Source organism: Embiotoca jacksoni, unplaced genomic scaffold, assembly GCF_022577435.1.
Source record: "Embiotoca jacksoni isolate LCO1_2020_lvr unplaced genomic scaffold, fEmbJac1.0.p SCAF_14, whole genome shotgun sequence".
NCBI classification, from domain to species: domain Eukaryota; kingdom Metazoa; phylum Chordata; class Actinopteri; family Embiotocidae; genus Embiotoca; species Embiotoca jacksoni.
In genome coordinates, this window is record NW_027185274.1 from 12,320,772 (window position 1) to 12,337,375 (window position 16,604).

General features: G+C 46.9%; 1 protein-coding gene across 1 annotated transcript; it reads right to left on the reverse strand.

The window, feature by feature from the left end:
- Positions 1 to 1,338: 1,338 nt before the first annotated feature.
- septin4b (septin 4b) lies at positions 1,339 to 16,262 on the reverse strand. The gene is made up of 11 exons (XM_069148008.1): positions 15,773 to 16,262; positions 7,924 to 8,020; positions 7,700 to 7,786; positions 7,436 to 7,559; positions 7,081 to 7,215; positions 5,981 to 6,098; positions 5,742 to 5,843; positions 5,017 to 5,113; positions 4,712 to 4,874; positions 4,275 to 4,374; positions 1,339 to 2,925 (listed from the first exon to the last, which is right to left on the reverse strand). The coding sequence occupies exons 1-11, from the start codon at positions 15,806 to 15,808 to the stop codon at positions 2,857 to 2,859; spliced, it is 1,128 nt and encodes a 375-aa protein (XP_069004109.1). The 5' UTR covers positions 15,809 to 16,262; the 3' UTR covers positions 1,339 to 2,856.
- Between the last annotated feature and the right edge of the window lie 342 nt (positions 16,263 to 16,604).

Sequence of the window (16,604 nt, forward strand, 5' to 3'; positions counted from 1 at the left end):
CTGTGCTGTCCTCATGTAATCTGAATGTACTGATCTGTGAACGGGATGCGGAGTAGCGCGCACTTAGCAGAAGTTAAAACCGGTTTTTTTTTTGTTTTGTTTTTGTTGTTTTTTTAAAAAAAAAATACGATTACTTTATTGAAGTATCAAGTGTATGTAAAGTGAGACATTTAAAAAAAAAAAAAAATGATTTTTGTATTTTAAGATTTACCGTTGCTTGTTTCATCTGGAGAATAACTTCTTCCGTTTAATGTCAATTTCCTATGTTTCTTTTCTTTTCTTTTTTTTTTTTTTTTTTTTCCCTGGGACCATGTACAGTGCTGTATATGACGGGGGCGACGACTGTACAGACCTCTTCCCACGTTGATATCACATTCGGCCACTTTGGAAAGTATTCAACCCTTAATTTAGTATTTTGATCTGATGCAATATGATTACAGCAGAGAGACCCACCACCACCACCACCACCACCCCCTCATCCCACTCCTCCTCCCCCCCTCCCCAACACACACACACAAGAACTCCTTCAGTGCAATGATAAATCGAAACCTTTGCCACCTTAAGACTTTATGCAAATGACCCTGGACAGTTGCACTTACAAATCATTTTGCAACAAAACAAAATGTGTTCAAAGTTAACGGGGGTGCAGATACTTGAAGAAGCAACAATATACATGCGTGTTTTCCCTATGGAGAAAGTTTAAGTTGTATATAGCCTGTAAATGTTGGGCTGCATTTAGATCTACCTGTATTATTTAAAAAGCTGGGGGAAATATGTCAAATTTAAAATTTATTACAAAAAAAAAAAAAATTACAAAAAAAAAAAAAAAGATACTTAATAAATTGTATTATGTTTACAAATGTCTGGGGCTGCTTCTGTTTCTTTTGGTATTTTTATATTTTGGTTTGCAGAATTTTCCATTTTTTGGGGGGGGGGGGCTTTGTGTACATAAAGAGTTTGAATAAAATGGGGCTTTATACTGTTATTATGCCGGAAAATAAAACTATAATCAATGCATCTGACAATCACAGGCGCCAAGTGACATCATCAAATGTAGAATAAAAACCAGAGAGGCATAACAGACACCTGAGAGGGGCGGGGCTTTAACACACACACACACACACACACACACACACACACACCTGAGGGGGGCGGGGCTTTAACAGAGGCAGCTGCATTCAAGTCAAAACTGCTAAAAAAAAAAAAAAAGCCCCTATTTTTACTGACCGCCATCTATTTATTATAGGGCCTCGGTGACTTAAAAACTTTTATAACAGAATTTTTTTTTTTAATCAAAATTATGCAATATCACATCAGAAAATAACACCCAATGTCCGATTGAGCATGAAATTATATTCGTATTTTATTACAATATTAGAATTTGTACATATCGCCCTCTCCATCCTCCTTTCATTTATAAATTTATTACTTAAATATACTCAAAAATGTAGCATAACAAAAGACAAATTTAATATAAAACAAATTCAGAAACAAAAATACGACCTGACTCCGGGATGGAAGCTGAAGGAATGTAATATGGTTTTTAAACGAAAGGTCACACCAGTCAGAGCAGAGTCAAGAAAAGCTTTGCGACATTGGAAACAATTGGCAAGAGAATCATGTTCATTTCGTAATTTTGATCATTACTCTTGGCATTTGATAAGTTATTACAAAAAAAAAAAAAAAATCATACTTTTGAAGATAAATCCAACATTTGGGTCAATTAAGTTTATCATTGGTTAGAAGATAAACATTAAGATTAGTATTCACGTAATACAGAAGAGCCTTTGAAGTGAGAACCTTTAACCGACCGCAATATAAAGGAAATAAAAGAAAATTAAAAAAAACAACCCCAACTGTTCTAAATATATTTTCATATTTTCCTCGACAGTTGATCACTAAACTGACCTGCAATCTGAGTAACCTTCACACAATACGTGCAAAAATAAATACACCGCGTGGCCTTTTTTTTTTTTTTTTTTTTGACGCGACCCCCGACCTTGGGACGCTCACCTCATGCGAATCTAGATTCCTGTCCGATCGAGGTCGCGGGGGTCGACCGTGAAACGACGAGCTTTTTTCTGGGGGGGGGGGGGAGACGGACTCTACGTATAATGTCAAGCGGTGCGGCGGGGTGTATTTAAATAAAAAATTTTTTTTTAAAAAAACAGGAAAACTTAAAAGGAGTGTAATATGCAAAATGTAATTATTACAGTATATATATGTATGTTGACCTACAGAGATAATAATAATAATTAAAAAAAAATTTAAAAACAAAACTTGCACCAGAAAAGTGTGCTTAAAGAATCGTAAGCACGTCACCGGTACTTTGATGTAAAGCTCCTAAAACAACCCCGTGATGATCATGTGGTTAAATAAAAAAAAACAAAAAAAACAATTACGATATGTGAATTAACCCTCGAACCCCGAGACCGAGAGGTTCCTTCGACCGGACCGGGCGACGCCGGTTTAAAACGGCGGAGCGGAGGCTCGGGGTGCTCTGCGGGTTCCGGAGGAGATAAAGAGAGTCGCTGAAGCTGCAAACGTCCAGAAACATCCTACCACCTCCTCCTCCTCCTCCTCCTCCTCCTCCTCCTCCAACGTCTCCTCCCCCATTCCCGATCCAACGTTGGTAACATGCTGCTGATGAGGCTGAGTGGCGGCTGGCTGGACACCCGGAAGAGGATGTCAATGTTCGAGAGCGAAGGAAAGGTTTTCCTGGGTGCCTTCTTTTCTTTTTTCTTTTTTTATTTCTTTCTTTTTTCTTTTTTTTTTTTTTTCTTTTATCCCAGTGAAGGAGAGACGTGTGGACAGCGTTGACTCGGGGGGGGGGGGGGGGGGGGGGGGGGTCCTGCGTTAATAGGCGTCTTTCTGAGTGATCAGGTGATCCTGGATCCTCTGCAGCATCTCCTGCATCCGCCGCAGCTGTGGAGGAGAGACGAGAAAAGCCACGTTAGCCACGTGGTTTTGATGCGACCCTTCGAGTCGCGTCAACGAGCCGCGGCGGGGTTGTTGTTTTGTTTGTTTGGTTTTTTTTTGTTTGTTTGTTTGTTTTTTTTTAACCGGGGGGGGGGGGGGGGGCAAATTATTGACACGTGACCGGCGCGGACGACGACGGATCGATAACAGTTCGGGAGATGAGTTTGCTCTTTTAGGTCACGTGACCCGCGCGGAAACCGCCGGGCTCCTCCGCCCCGCCCCGCCCCGCCCCGCCCCACGCCGGAATATTGAATAATACCGAAGCAGCGTGTTCAGGATATCAAATCAACCGATGCCCCGTTAGCTTCTTATGATTTTTTTTTTTTTAATGATGTTGACTTATTCTGTTGAATCAAACTGATGTCGTCACCCCCCCCCCCACACACACACCTCCCACTCCCCCCCTCTCCCCCCCACGTTAAATGTGCCGCCGTGCTTTGTGGGAACTGACGGTGTGCAGATGTTCGGTCCGGCCGGCCGCTGCGCTGTGATTGGACCGTGCGGTGCTGAATATAGCACTCGTGGGCAAAATCACACGTGTACTAACAAAGTATGACGTCACAGTGAGACTTTAATTTTAATGTTGTTTACACGGAAAAGAAAAGAAAATAAAAAGAAATGAGGGGGGGGAAATAATAATGTCTTTATTGAATGAAATAAATAGATGTTGGAGGATGAGGTGGAGGGGAGGGAAGGAACTTGAAACACATTTGACAACATATCATCAGCTGGATCTCTTTCTATCAACGTATCCCGACCGCACCGAACAACCTCTAAAACCACAGGTAACTTCTCTGTTCCCGTCCGCTCGACCTTCGGCTGAACTGGGACTTTAAAATAACCCTAATATTTGGGCGTCGGGCTCATATCTATAGAATTGAATTAATAGTAACTTACAACAGTAACATTTCCTCTAAGAATATTTGTCGTAACAGTGACCCGCTCTGTTGACGGGACACAAAAGCTTTTTTTTTTTTAATTTTTTATATATAAAAAATATCATCGTTTACAGAACTTCTATTTTGCCCCTCGAATTCGCAATCGACCCGCGGCGTTCGAGGTAAACGCGCAACTCCTCGTCAACCCCCAGAGGACGTCGCGATCCGGACCAGCGCCGTCCGAGAAACAACACGTCTTGAGCTTGCCGACGGGCCTCAGAGAGCTTCGTCGCCTATATCGGGCGAGCGCGTCTCCGGGCTGGTCTGAGCGTCCGAGGGCTCGTGGCGGTGGTGGTCGGGGTCGCGGTCGGGGTCGCGGTCGTGGCGCGACTCCGGTTCGCGGTCGGCGTGCCGTACCTCCTCGTCTTTCTCTCGGATGAGCTTCTCCGTCTCGCTCTCCACCGCTCCGGGCACCACGGGGATGGGGAAGTCCGTGCCGCTCTCCCTGGTCAGTTTACTGCGGGAGAGATACGGGTCACCGGGGGGGGGGGGGGGGGACCGTTTCATATTTACAGCTGGTTTTTTTTTTTGGAAAAAAAGTAGTTACAGCTTTCATCTATTTAAAATATATATATATATTTTTTTTTTTTAAAGTTTAGTTCACACTTTTAACTTTTCAATAATAAAAAAAAAACGTTTTAACATCCGTATCGTTCATAACTTTGTCTCGATGTTTCCTATTTCTCTTTCAGCTCAGTCACGTTCATTCTTCTGCACATTTCTCTTTGCGTAATGTGTGTGTGTGTGTGTGTGTGTGTGTGTGTGTGTGTGTGTGTGTGTGTGTGCGCGCGTACTTGCGGTTGCGTTCCTTCACGACCATGCGGGTCATGCTCTGGATGCACTGGGCTCTGTAGTTCTCGTAGTGGGTCTCCCGGGTCACGTCTTTCAGGTCCTGCATGTGCGTGCGCACGAGCATGTTCCTCAGCTTCACAAAATCGCAGTGCGCCGAGTTCTCCACTGCGGACCACAACGCGAGGATCAATTTACATGAATTAACGCCGCGGACGCGGCGAGACGCGATTCGCGGGATTGTGACGGGGGTCCGCGGGACGGCGCCCCCCGCCCCCCCCCGGCAGCGGCGATTTGCGGAGTTGCGTACCTTCGACGATGCCCCAGGGGTAGAGACGGCCTCGCACCCTCTTCCCTTTGGCCTCCACCACCGTGTTGCTGCCGATTACCGCGAAGGGAATGCTTTCCTTGATGGGGGGGGGGGGGGGGGGGGGGGGGGGGAGGGACGACAGAAAGGTTCGTAAAATCAAAATGACGTTTTTTTTTTTTTTTTAAAAACAACAACAACAACACAAAAAACAAAGTGTCTGGCACGGCAGGTGCTTTCGGCGTGTCGGTATTTAAGGACGGACCGGTTGCAGTACCGGACTGCTGCAGCGCAGGTGTGTTTTGTGGTCGCGGGTTTTGCCTCTTCAGTGTCTCCGTCCATCTTTCTCCCCCCCCTCCTCCCCCCTCCTCGTCGTCTCCGTTTAATCCGAACCGGAGGAACAAGTCATCATTTTTTAACCCCGATATTTGCGAAGAGGGACTTTTCGTTTCGCCGCTTTCCCATTCGGTCTGTTGACGCGCCGCTCTCATCGGAGGCCGCCCCGGGACGGAGAGGCGCGCCGGGCACGCCGACTGCACCCTCTCGAGAGGGCGAGAGGGGCGGAGAAAGGACGGCTCGCCGAGACCCCGGAGCCCGCGGCGGGCTTAACCGTCGAGGTCACGCGCGTTTGATGGATAATTGTATGATCCGTTAAACGAAAGCGCCGCGCAAAACCCCAAACTGCCGAACGGACGGGGACGGGAGGACGAACGACGGCTCCGGCTCACCTTCAGCTCCAGGTCCTGCTGCTTGAACTCCTCGTCTTCGTCGGAGTCGCAGTCGGGGAACTGGTATATCTTGATGCCGTACTGCTCGATCTCCTCCCTGATCTGCGAGGACACGCGCGGGGAGACGAAACCGCGGAGTGAAAACGTGCGAAACGGAGAGAGTGGATTAAAGTGGATCAAAGGAATACGTCTCTGTCGATCTACCCGTGCGCAAGTCAACAGTTTATCGATCGCCTTGCCTTAAATTTCTTTTTCTTGACCTCGGCGGGGGTGAGTGTGTCTGCTTTGGCCAAGATGGGGACGATGTTGACCTTCTCGTGCAGAGCCTTCATAAACTCCACGTCCAGAGGCCGGAGACTGGAAGAGACACGAAAACAGACTTTTAAAAAAGGACAATGAGACACAATACTCTCTCTACATGCGGCGAGCGAACGCCAGGAGTCCTCAGACGGGAGGGAAATGGGTGATTCACTGTTACGGCAGAAGACCGATCGATACCACGTCTGCTCATAAGATGGTGTAAAATAAAATGTTAATGGTCGGACTGTGATCGGGATGAAGGGACAACGCATTTATCCTGGGTGGCGATCCGCAGTTATCCATACGCGCGGGTTTTTTTTTTTTTGGTCAAACAATAAACCCACAAGTCTGATCTGTAATTGTACGTTGACAGCCCGAAGATGTTGATTTGACGTTCAAATGAATCCATGAGATGACGTCTCTGCCAGCGGCAGCAAAGGTTTGCTCGTGTGTGTGTGTGTGTGCGTGGTGTGCGATGGGTAATGTCATAAGCTCACCAACAGAGGGAGCAGTTCCTCCATCACTGTCACGTCGAAAAATGCACCGCGGCGGCATCATCGCCTGAGCTTTATGGTAGATTTCCTCGACGACCAGCGATGCCGAACGGTGCTGAGCGCGCGCAAAATAACACTGAAAAGCACCACTCGGCACAAACAACTGACCAGCGTGAAAGCGCCGCACCGGATTTAAATTCACCCGAAGGCGGCCGAGAGCTCGGCTCCGGCCGAGAGAGGCTGCATTAACAATTTAGGGGGGGGGCCGGAGGCGCTGCAGGTAAATACCGGAACACCGGATACGCGCGACGGATCTCTCGTTACTCGGGCGGCCGGGCGCTAAAAGACAAAAGGCCGCGGAGGAGCACGTGTGCGGCGGAATGAAAAGGGAAGGGGACACGGGTCCAACGAGCTTCCCCTGCTTTTCAGCAGGAAAGGGTTTCCCCCGTTCACCAATATCGGGAGTGATATAAAAGAGAGAGAGAGAGAGAGAGTGTGTGTGCCGGCCGACTGATCCCCAGAGGAGAACTGCGGCGCTGTCGTACCCGTGACCGAAGGGGGAGATGAAGTAGAGGCAGCAGTGTACGCGGTTGTCCTGGATGTTCTTGCGGTTGAGGCCACTCTCGTCCCTGAAGTACTGCTCGAACTGCTGGTCGATGTAGTCGGCCACCGACTTCCAGCTAGAGCAGAAACACACAAACGGGGAGGGGGGGGGGGGGGGGGGGACTGTTCAGTCTCCGAGGCAGCGAAGGCCGCCTGGCGGCTGAACCGCCGCGCCCGACTTTCCGCTACCCGCAGCGGCGCTGAAATAGAGCTTCTCCCTCCGCGCGCCGTGAAGGCTCACGGTTTCATTCAGACTGCAGTTATTTATTTAATGATTGGAAGATGTTTGACATGCACCATTCAGTGTTGTTTACAGCGTCCCCGAACCCGGGGGTGTCCACGATGGTGAGCTTCAGCTTGACGCCTTTCTCCTCTATGTCCACTGTGTGTTTGGTGATTTCTACCGTTTGCGTGATTCGCTCTGCGGGAGAGACACAAACGGACATCAGGTTTTTTTTTTTAAATATCGGCGACTGCTCGCGGCGGCACGAAGAATATCCAACAAAGCAAAAAAAAAAAAAAAAAAAAAAAAAAAAAATGAAAGTCTTGCGGGTTCCTCACCTTCAGCGTTGAGCAGCTTCCTATCTTTGTAAAGATCTGTGAGAAAGAGACTGTTGACCAAGGTGGACTTTCCCAGGCCAGACTCGCCTTCAAACAAACAACAACAAAGAGAAAAAAAAAAAAAAAAAGACAGGGAGGCTTAAAGCTTTGTGATTATCAGTCTCTTCAAAGTAAAAGGTGGGTTAAACATCAAATGTCCGCCAATGTGCGAAGTGGTATTTTACCTGCCACCATCAGCGTGAAGTCAAATCCCTTCTTTACCGACTTGCGGTGCACCTGGTTTGGCAGCGTTGCAAAACCCACATATTCCTTGTCCTGGTCCTAAAAACGAACACAAAGACGAGAGAGTCCATCAGGGTCACGCACATTACCATGCTTATACGACGCTGTCGTTTTTCAACGCCAACCACTCCAAATATGTTGGACAGATTGTCCCAGTCTCAATATGTCAACGTTTGGCCCCTGGATTAAGTCAACAACACAAGAGCAAAAAAAAACAACAACAACAACAACAGACAAATAAGCACAAATAAACTGCTTTTTGTTTTGCTTTGTTTTTTTTTACCACAGAAAGCTTCATATCAGTTTTAGACTCGAACACAGTCCTCTAAAAACTCGGTTGCGTCCCGTGAAGCGCGTCAGTCGGCCTGCGGGCGGACTCGCACAGGACGTGTCGCATCTAACAGCGCGACTAAGGCACACGGGGGCTGGTTTATTTTGGGGTTTCTTGACGGAGCTTCCTCGTATTACCTCGTGATTGTCATACGGGTCGAATCGACCCCAGGGGCTCTTTGACCTGCAGGGACTGATGGAGGACAAGTCAAACTCCACGCTTCTGTTCTGCGGCAAGCCGGGGTCTGAACCTGGATCTGACTGGGCTCTACCCGCCACGGGCGGCCGCAGATAAGACGGGGTGTGGGGGCGACCTTCGCCCTCGGCCTCCCTGTCCGCATCGTGAGCCCGGCGGTGGTCCTGGGGGTCTTGCATAATGTTCTCCACCTCTGCGTCGTCCGATTGGCTCGAATGCTAGAGGGACACCGAGGTCGTGGGGGGGGAGGGACGGGTGAGAGGCGGCGGCGGCGCGGAGGACGAGGTGGAAGGAAAATACACGGGAGGAGGACGAGAAAGGTTGAGGAGAGGCACAGCGACGGCGTACAAGGGAGGGTGTGAGATCCAGAGGGCAGGAAAACAAAACAAAAAAACAGTACACTTTTTTAGAAACGGTCTTAATATTTCATGGAAGACGGCGTTCAATTTTGAGAGTTGAGACGCGGCAACAAAGACATTTACAAAGCTGACAATTCACTGCAAGAAGTAAGACAAGAGGAAATCTTCTCTTCTACGACGGATACTTAAATATGAGCACGAGCCAGCCGCAGTCTCCTTCCCGAACGTGAAAATGTTGAGTTTATTTAAAACAGATTCTTCTCACTTGTAGTTTAAGGCCAGCAGGTGACAGATAAAGGAAAGAAACTGATTTAACTGGTTGTAAAAAAAACAACAACTCTGGATGAACCTTTGACTATGAAAAAGATGGAGGCTGAATGACCCGTATTCATCAGAAGGATCACGTTAGAGCTGAACAGCAGAAACAGGCGTCTGCAGTGAGTTGATTTGCGTGTTGTTCGGTCACGACGAAACTAATATCGACTGAGCTGTGATAGAAAAGTTTTTGAAGCGGCGAGTGAAATCCCTCTTCCTACATTAAGGGTTATAAATCTCCAGGGCCGCTCCGTAACTTTGCAGAACTAATGTGAAGCAACAAGCTTTCTTTATAATTGTCATCAAAGGACGACTCGGTTCATCTTCACATGCCTGTGGTTTATTCTTCATTAAAAAATAAAAGATAAAAAAAAAAAAAAACCCTGTAGCTTTTCCTGCCGGAGGATACACAGCTGAAGTGTCCTTCTGTTGTGTGTATCATAGACTCCAGTTCCTCCAGCTCGCCCAGTCCCCCAGACAAAAGTCTCCCTGCTCGATAAATAATGCAGCGTCCCTCCGAGAGCAACGGGGCCATTTAAATTCAGCTCTGAGCCCGCACTGTGCACTCATGCTATGTTTATGCACTCTTTATTAGATTAAGAGTTGCTGTGGCAGGACACGCGAAGCACACGGGGACAATTTTCTGTTTGAGATATATACACATACATATATATATATATATATATATATATATATATATATATATATATATAGCTGTTTCCAGAGTTTTGGTCCAATGGGTACAATTAAAGTTAAGATGCTGAGGACGGGCTTGAACAAAAGACGAGTCAGGATTTCATCTTCTAACTGTACTCTCAGGAGGGTTTTTTTTTTGTTGTTGTTGGGGGGAGGGGGGGTTGCGACTGATACCTGTTCACCATCATCATGGTCCCTGCTGGGATTAGGGGAGGCTGGGCGGGAGTCGTGCTCGTCTGATGAAGACGGAGGCTCATGGTCACTGTCCTCCATCGCAACTGGGGCTGCAGTGCACTCTGCAATCTCCAACCAGAAGGGAGCACACGCGTGGCGAGGTTTAGCAAGGGCCAAAAACAGGGCGGGGAGGGGGGGTGTTCGGTCGAGTAGGGGAAGGAGAAGGAGCCCCAAGAGTCCGCCGGGGGGGGGGGGGGGGGGGGGGGGGGGGGGGGGAATTAGGTGCATGAGGTTTTTAAGAGTTACGAGAAGTAAAACAAGAGGAGGCGAACGTGTCCAGGCAAGACAGATGAAGATGAGGAGGAAGGTGGGAAAAAAAAAAAAAAAAAAAGATTAAATAAAGGCAAAGGAACAGCATATGAAACAACATACCATTTACCACAGAGATGGTATGATTACAGAGCAGATGAGATGACTGCGTGATGCATAATGGCATTTTGAGGGGCGTCCGTTTCCACAGTTTTTCCAATATAGTATTGGCCCACTTCTAGTTGTCATTCATTCCTGTGGTATTGTCCTATTAAATGTGTGAAGCACCACCAGATTTGCTCCACTCCGCCTCATGTCAGAGCCAGAAGATGCGATTATCTGGCTCAGCAGCAGTTACACAATGCAAGAAAATGAAAAGTCACTTCAAGGTCCGATGAAAAGTCAAACGCCAAAGAATTCACACATCATCCCAAAAACATTCCTTTATTTTTAGACCCACTCAACGCTCCAGTATTGTTTATTTCACGTTATTTTCGCCACTTGAAACTACTTTAAGTCTGATACTAATAATTAAAGAGAGAATCTTACCATTTTAATTTTGATATCCTTCATGATTCAATGCATGTAATTCTAAAACTCCTCTGTCATTACTAGATGGTTTATGCCCTCCCACAGGCTACAGTTTCCATCATACTGGGGTTAAGGGCTTCAGGGCATTGATAGTTTCACAGTTTAGGAAATCGGTGACCTGCTTTCCTGTGCTACAACCAAAGATCAATGCTTAACATGGAGAGTTTTGTGACCTACATTGAGGAAATGGTCGATCGCGAAGCTTTGACAGCTGAAATGCACACAAATGTATTAGAACATTTTTTTTTTTTCACTGAATATTGAAAAGCTGCAAAACAGACAGAGGAGAAAACAACTTTCAGCAACATCAGGCGCAATCTGCAGCTAAAATCCCACATCCATCGATCGCAGACGCAAACTTAAAAGCACGAACTAATTGTCCCGCAGAAACGTTGATCATAAAACCGCATTCAGCATCCATGCAGGGCCTCACCTCCTTTTCTCGCGTGGCGCCTCACCTGCGGTACCTTTAACCAGCGCGTATAGCCTCTTCTCGCCTCGGCGTAGACCGCTCGTCATCGCACCACCTCCACCGGGCAGCAACGAGCAGAGACCAGAGGCTCCAGCTTTTATACGCCTCCTCCCAGAGGACACGGCGTCCTTCAGCTCCAATCGAGCTACTCGGCGGCCCCCCCCGGGGGGGGGGGGGGGGGGGCGCGATCGATCGGCAGCATTGACGAGCCACACGTCACCGTTCAGACGTCACGCCGACCCCGACGGGGGAGTACGTCCTCCAAAAAGGGAAGTGCACTGACCACCGAAACATTGGAGCTGCCGAGCTGCTTGTCAAAAACTAAGTCACGACAACCGAGACGGTTTTGTACGCGTCGATGTTTGAAATTGTCAAAAAAGTAGCGGAAAAGACGTGCGCATTTGTGAGGGTTGGGAGGGATGTCTGGTTTTGTCTGACAAACAGTCCAATTTACAAAAAAGAAGAATGAAAAGCAAACAAGTCATCATTTCGAGATGAAACCAATCACCCGGTTCAGTACGGTTCTTCAAAAAGGTGCATCCAAATTGCAAGAAGTTGAGCTGCTGGAGGCCCCGTCATAATCAGCTAAACATAACCGCCAGCTCGGCTAATGAGTTCACTCATTAAACTAATAAATGAATTAATTATAAAGTATTTATATACCAACCGACTTGCGCACCGCATTAAGCATTAAGAATTAAGATGATTTCCTCATTCATAAGCAAATTTATGCAGCAAGTTGCTCCTCAACGTGAACTATCGGGTGTCTGCGATGATACGACTCATACGGCCTCATTAGCTATTATATCCCAGACCGCCATCATTTCTCCTCCCGTTTTCTTTTTTTTTTTTTTTGTTTTGGGCGCATGCAACGCACATAAAACATCTGTTACCGGTCTTGAGGGCTGTGTCTGTGTCTCCTTTTGTTTCCCTCGGTGGCATTCCTGAACATGACCCTAACCTCAGAGGCCCGGCCGCCCATTTCTTCTCGAAGCCGCGGATACTATCAGGTTACGCCATCTTTAAATCCGAACTGATGAGGAAGGCATTACTGCGTACAGGTGGTGCGTTTGGTTTCCTCTGCGCGCTCTAGAGCAGCTTTGTGTGACAGACTGATCGAATCAAAACGGGAACACAACTTTCCCGTCTCCCACTGAACGAGTCAGGTCATCACGCCATGATGTTCTTAGTCTTGACATTAAATCCTTTTTTTTTTTTAAAGCGTATAAAGTTTTAAGAAAGGGATTTCATTTTCTGACGGCCTCCGTATTTAATAAACTTGAGTCAGCTGGAAGAAAAAAAACACAAAGAACAAAGCACAAGAAAGAAGCCGCACAAGGTGAACAGAAGTCAAGAGCTATCAGAGCGGATTGTTATTTGGCGTGAAGTTTGTATTCCTTTCTCCAGTAAAAAGAGAAACAGGAGAATTCTTCCTAGAAGTTCAACAAATAAGAGACATTTGATAAGATTTTACTACATGCTTATATTTCCACTCATCCAAACACCAACTCCATTAAGCCATTTTCTCCCGTCGCACAGAAAAGCAGCAGCATCTAATCCTTCGCTTGGATTTATTCGCACTGAATTGAGTGCATAACTCCTGCAGTCCTCCAAAGCAAATGGTCTGACATCGGCAAAACTCACAGGCAGGTATTTCCTATAAGTCAGCCTGTCCAAACCAAAAGAATGAGCACTTCCTATCCGGAGACAATAGAAAACCAACGTCAGGCTGTTGTGCGTGAAGCAGATAAATCAATACGCTTATGAGACACATGAGTGACTGGCAATATAAACATCAGTCCTGGTCTGGTGAGACATGAAAGCACAAAAAAAGCAACATCATTTTTTTGTGTTTTTTTTAAAATCGGACAGGAAACCAACAAACAAGAAAGTGTTTATGACTTTGACCTCAAACTGTGAATTAACTTTAAGTAAAAGTTACAGAAATGTCATTGAGATGTGAAAAAAAAAATGCTTCTGCTGCATAACCAGAATAAAATCTGATGGGCTTTGACGTCATTTCCATCAGGTTACCACACAGAGTCTCCCACTGGAGCGAGTCTCAGCCGAGACCTGAACCAATTACAATTTCCATATCTGGCTGAGGGTTAGTTCGTGGACTTTAATAAGCCGCCTTTATCGTCACTGATTCCCCTGCATTTATTCAGTTTTATCTCTGTGTTCAACACGGAGATAAAACTGAATAAATAAGCCTCAGACTGCGAGTGAAACCACAGTGTGGCTGGTTCAAGTCCAAAACGTCACAATGAGGCCCTGAAGCAAAACATATGACTGGAAATGCCTCAAAAACACAACGGCTCAAGAACTATTTTATGACAAATAAGCGTTCATGTACAGTTCGACAACCCGGGTCCAATTGACCTTAAAGACTTCCTCGCGCAATTTAAAACGATTTAAAGACTTCCTCTCATTGCTTAAAACATTTATCCACATTTTTACACTGCCAAATAAATGAGACATTAGGGCCTTTGGTAATGACATATTGTACTTTGTCAGCAGCGGCTTCTTTGGCATTTCCCGCAATACTGATAAAAATGCATTAAGGGTGCATTGAAGACTCAAAATGGACACAAGGCTGTTGGCCTGGAATTCAATGTTTGTCATGTCAAATTTGACTACGGAGCTGTTTATTGCGTATACACTCCAGATCAATGGATCCAATCATTTTAATGAAATTTAATAAGCAGTCTGGGGAAGCAAGTGGTAGGTTTGCTGCACAGCTACTGAGACAAATAATACCCTTGGAGGTCTTTCAGTCAAAGGTTATCGAGGAGACCGCTGGGAGAAAAGTAACCCCTCGAGCACTTCTGAGAGATGAGGGACGTATTTTTACGACAGGGCTAAAACCATCATGGATAATTTATGCAGTACCCGAGAAACAATTGAAGGACATGAAACCAAGTTGAACGTAAACAAGTGGCGTGGTCGAGCAGGCTGCTTTGTTACTGCTGGATGGAGGTAGTGGGTATGGCTGACGCAGTGCTGATGGATGATGATTTGTTGCATTAAACACAGCTCTCAGGGGAAATCCCTCTTCAAATGCTCCCCGTACGACATCATGGGAAATGCAATCAGAGGCTGCCAAAAGTCATAAAGAAACTATACTGCATGTAGTTATTGACCCTCAATGATGAAAGCACAATTCAGCTGGGGAGGAAATGCAGTCGACAGAGTCGTTTAAAAATCGAGCTACAATAATTGCTGTGCTATTTTTCACTGAATGATACATCATTTTTACTTGGCAAGGTTTGACCCCGTTGGCAGGAATGCTTACTTAACTGCATACCGGCGAAGCGTAGGAGATGGCGTGTAGCTGGGAGTCGCAATTATGACATTACGTACACTGTGACGTGAAGCTGCTGTTGAATTGTTTTAGGAAAAAGCGTGCACGTGGATGTGGCTTTTCAAAGGCGTTCACACCCGAAACAAGCAACGTGTATTCCTTTACAAAAAAATGCGAACGTTGTGGACCGCGCAGGCTGAATACCAGCAAGGTTTCCCCTTGTGATGAGGCCAGCAGCAGGTGGTGAAGTGAGCCATGTGCGCTCTGTGTGAATGCTGTGGTTGTTTGGATAGTTATAGCGGGGCTCTGTGTGAAGCTGGCTCAGAGAAGAGCAGAGAGAGAGAGAGAGAGAGAGGGAGAGAGACAGAAATAGTTCCCCCTCACCACACTCTCCCACAGCCATAGAGCTCATGCAAATGTTCACGTGACCACAACTCCACATATTCAGCGCAACAGAAAAAAAAAACAATGAAGACTCCGGTTGTTCTCCGAGAGAAAGCAGGAAAAGGGCCACGGCGGGATAACGACGGATCCGGTGCCCCGGTGATGCGAGTTCCTCGAGCCCCAAACGTATTCCTGTCGGCGCCAACGACTGTGAAACAACGTCTTCCGCCATCGGAGGCCGGCTCGCGACACCGTCAATGCATTAAGCTGTCACAGCTGATCAATACATGTGTCAGTCAATACGTGTGTTTTGATATCTCAAGAGATGGACAACAGGGACAAAAAAAATCTCACACACACACACACACACACACGCGCGTGTGCAAAAACAGACGCCGTAGCTCCTCTCAGCAGCTGAACAGAAAATGATCTTTACTTGCGAAAAACCCTATTTATGCAGGAAGTGCAGTCACACGCATTCATGCGAGCGGTTCAGCTCAGGAGCATCCTCTAAACTCTGACGCATGTGTATGGTGTGCACGGACAGGGAAAACCTGCAGCCGCAGATGACTACGTTGGAAAGTCAGTGAGGAAAAACCGAGAGCAAGTCACAAACGCTTAAATTGCAGGGTCAGAAGGAGAGAAAGCAGCAGCCACATACCTCCGTATCAATGTTTGCTTCTGAATTTGCTGCCATATTGTCCCTTCAGAACGAGTCGTATTCCTCTGGTTTCACCGGACGGCAGGGATGAAGTGGAAGGGCCTTGAACGGCTCCGCAGACAGTGTGTCACTTCTGTAGTTTCTGGGCACCCCCACGTTACGTAAGCACATCTATTTTCCGAGCCTCACCGATCAGACGGCATCCCGTTTCCTCCTCCACATCTCCTCACACTCGGTCTGGAAACATCTTCTTTTTTTTTTTTTTTTAAACAGGTACACCTTCGATCTCTGCCACTCTGCATCAGGAGCGTTTCAAGAGCTCCACCCTGCTCTCCGGTTTGGTCCAATCTGCGGCTCATATGCAGATGAGAGGCAGCAGCTGGTGTGTGCGCGGCCGTCCTGCCTTGAGAAGGGCTGCTGTTCTGCAGGAAAGATCCGCAACATCTGCCCTGACGGCTTGTTACGAGCCTCTCATGCCCTCGTTCTTAAAGACGCACACGAGTGATCGCACACGCACGCACGCACGCACGCGCGCACGCACACACACACACACACACACACACACACACACACTCAAACAGAGTCTTTGTCACTACCGGACGACATTAGTGAAGAGCGCAGACACTGTAAGTGGCAAATTATTTTATAACTGAATAATGGATATGAACTATGACTGCAATAATACGGCTGGAGAAACTGCTTTACCAAAACATCTGGCCAAAATTCAAGACATGGGGTTGAGCATTAGAGGAAGGCAACAGCAGCGTGCACATAACTTCTTACAATGGACATCACATCCAACCCGGACCTCCCAGCTGGCAGTACCAGGGCC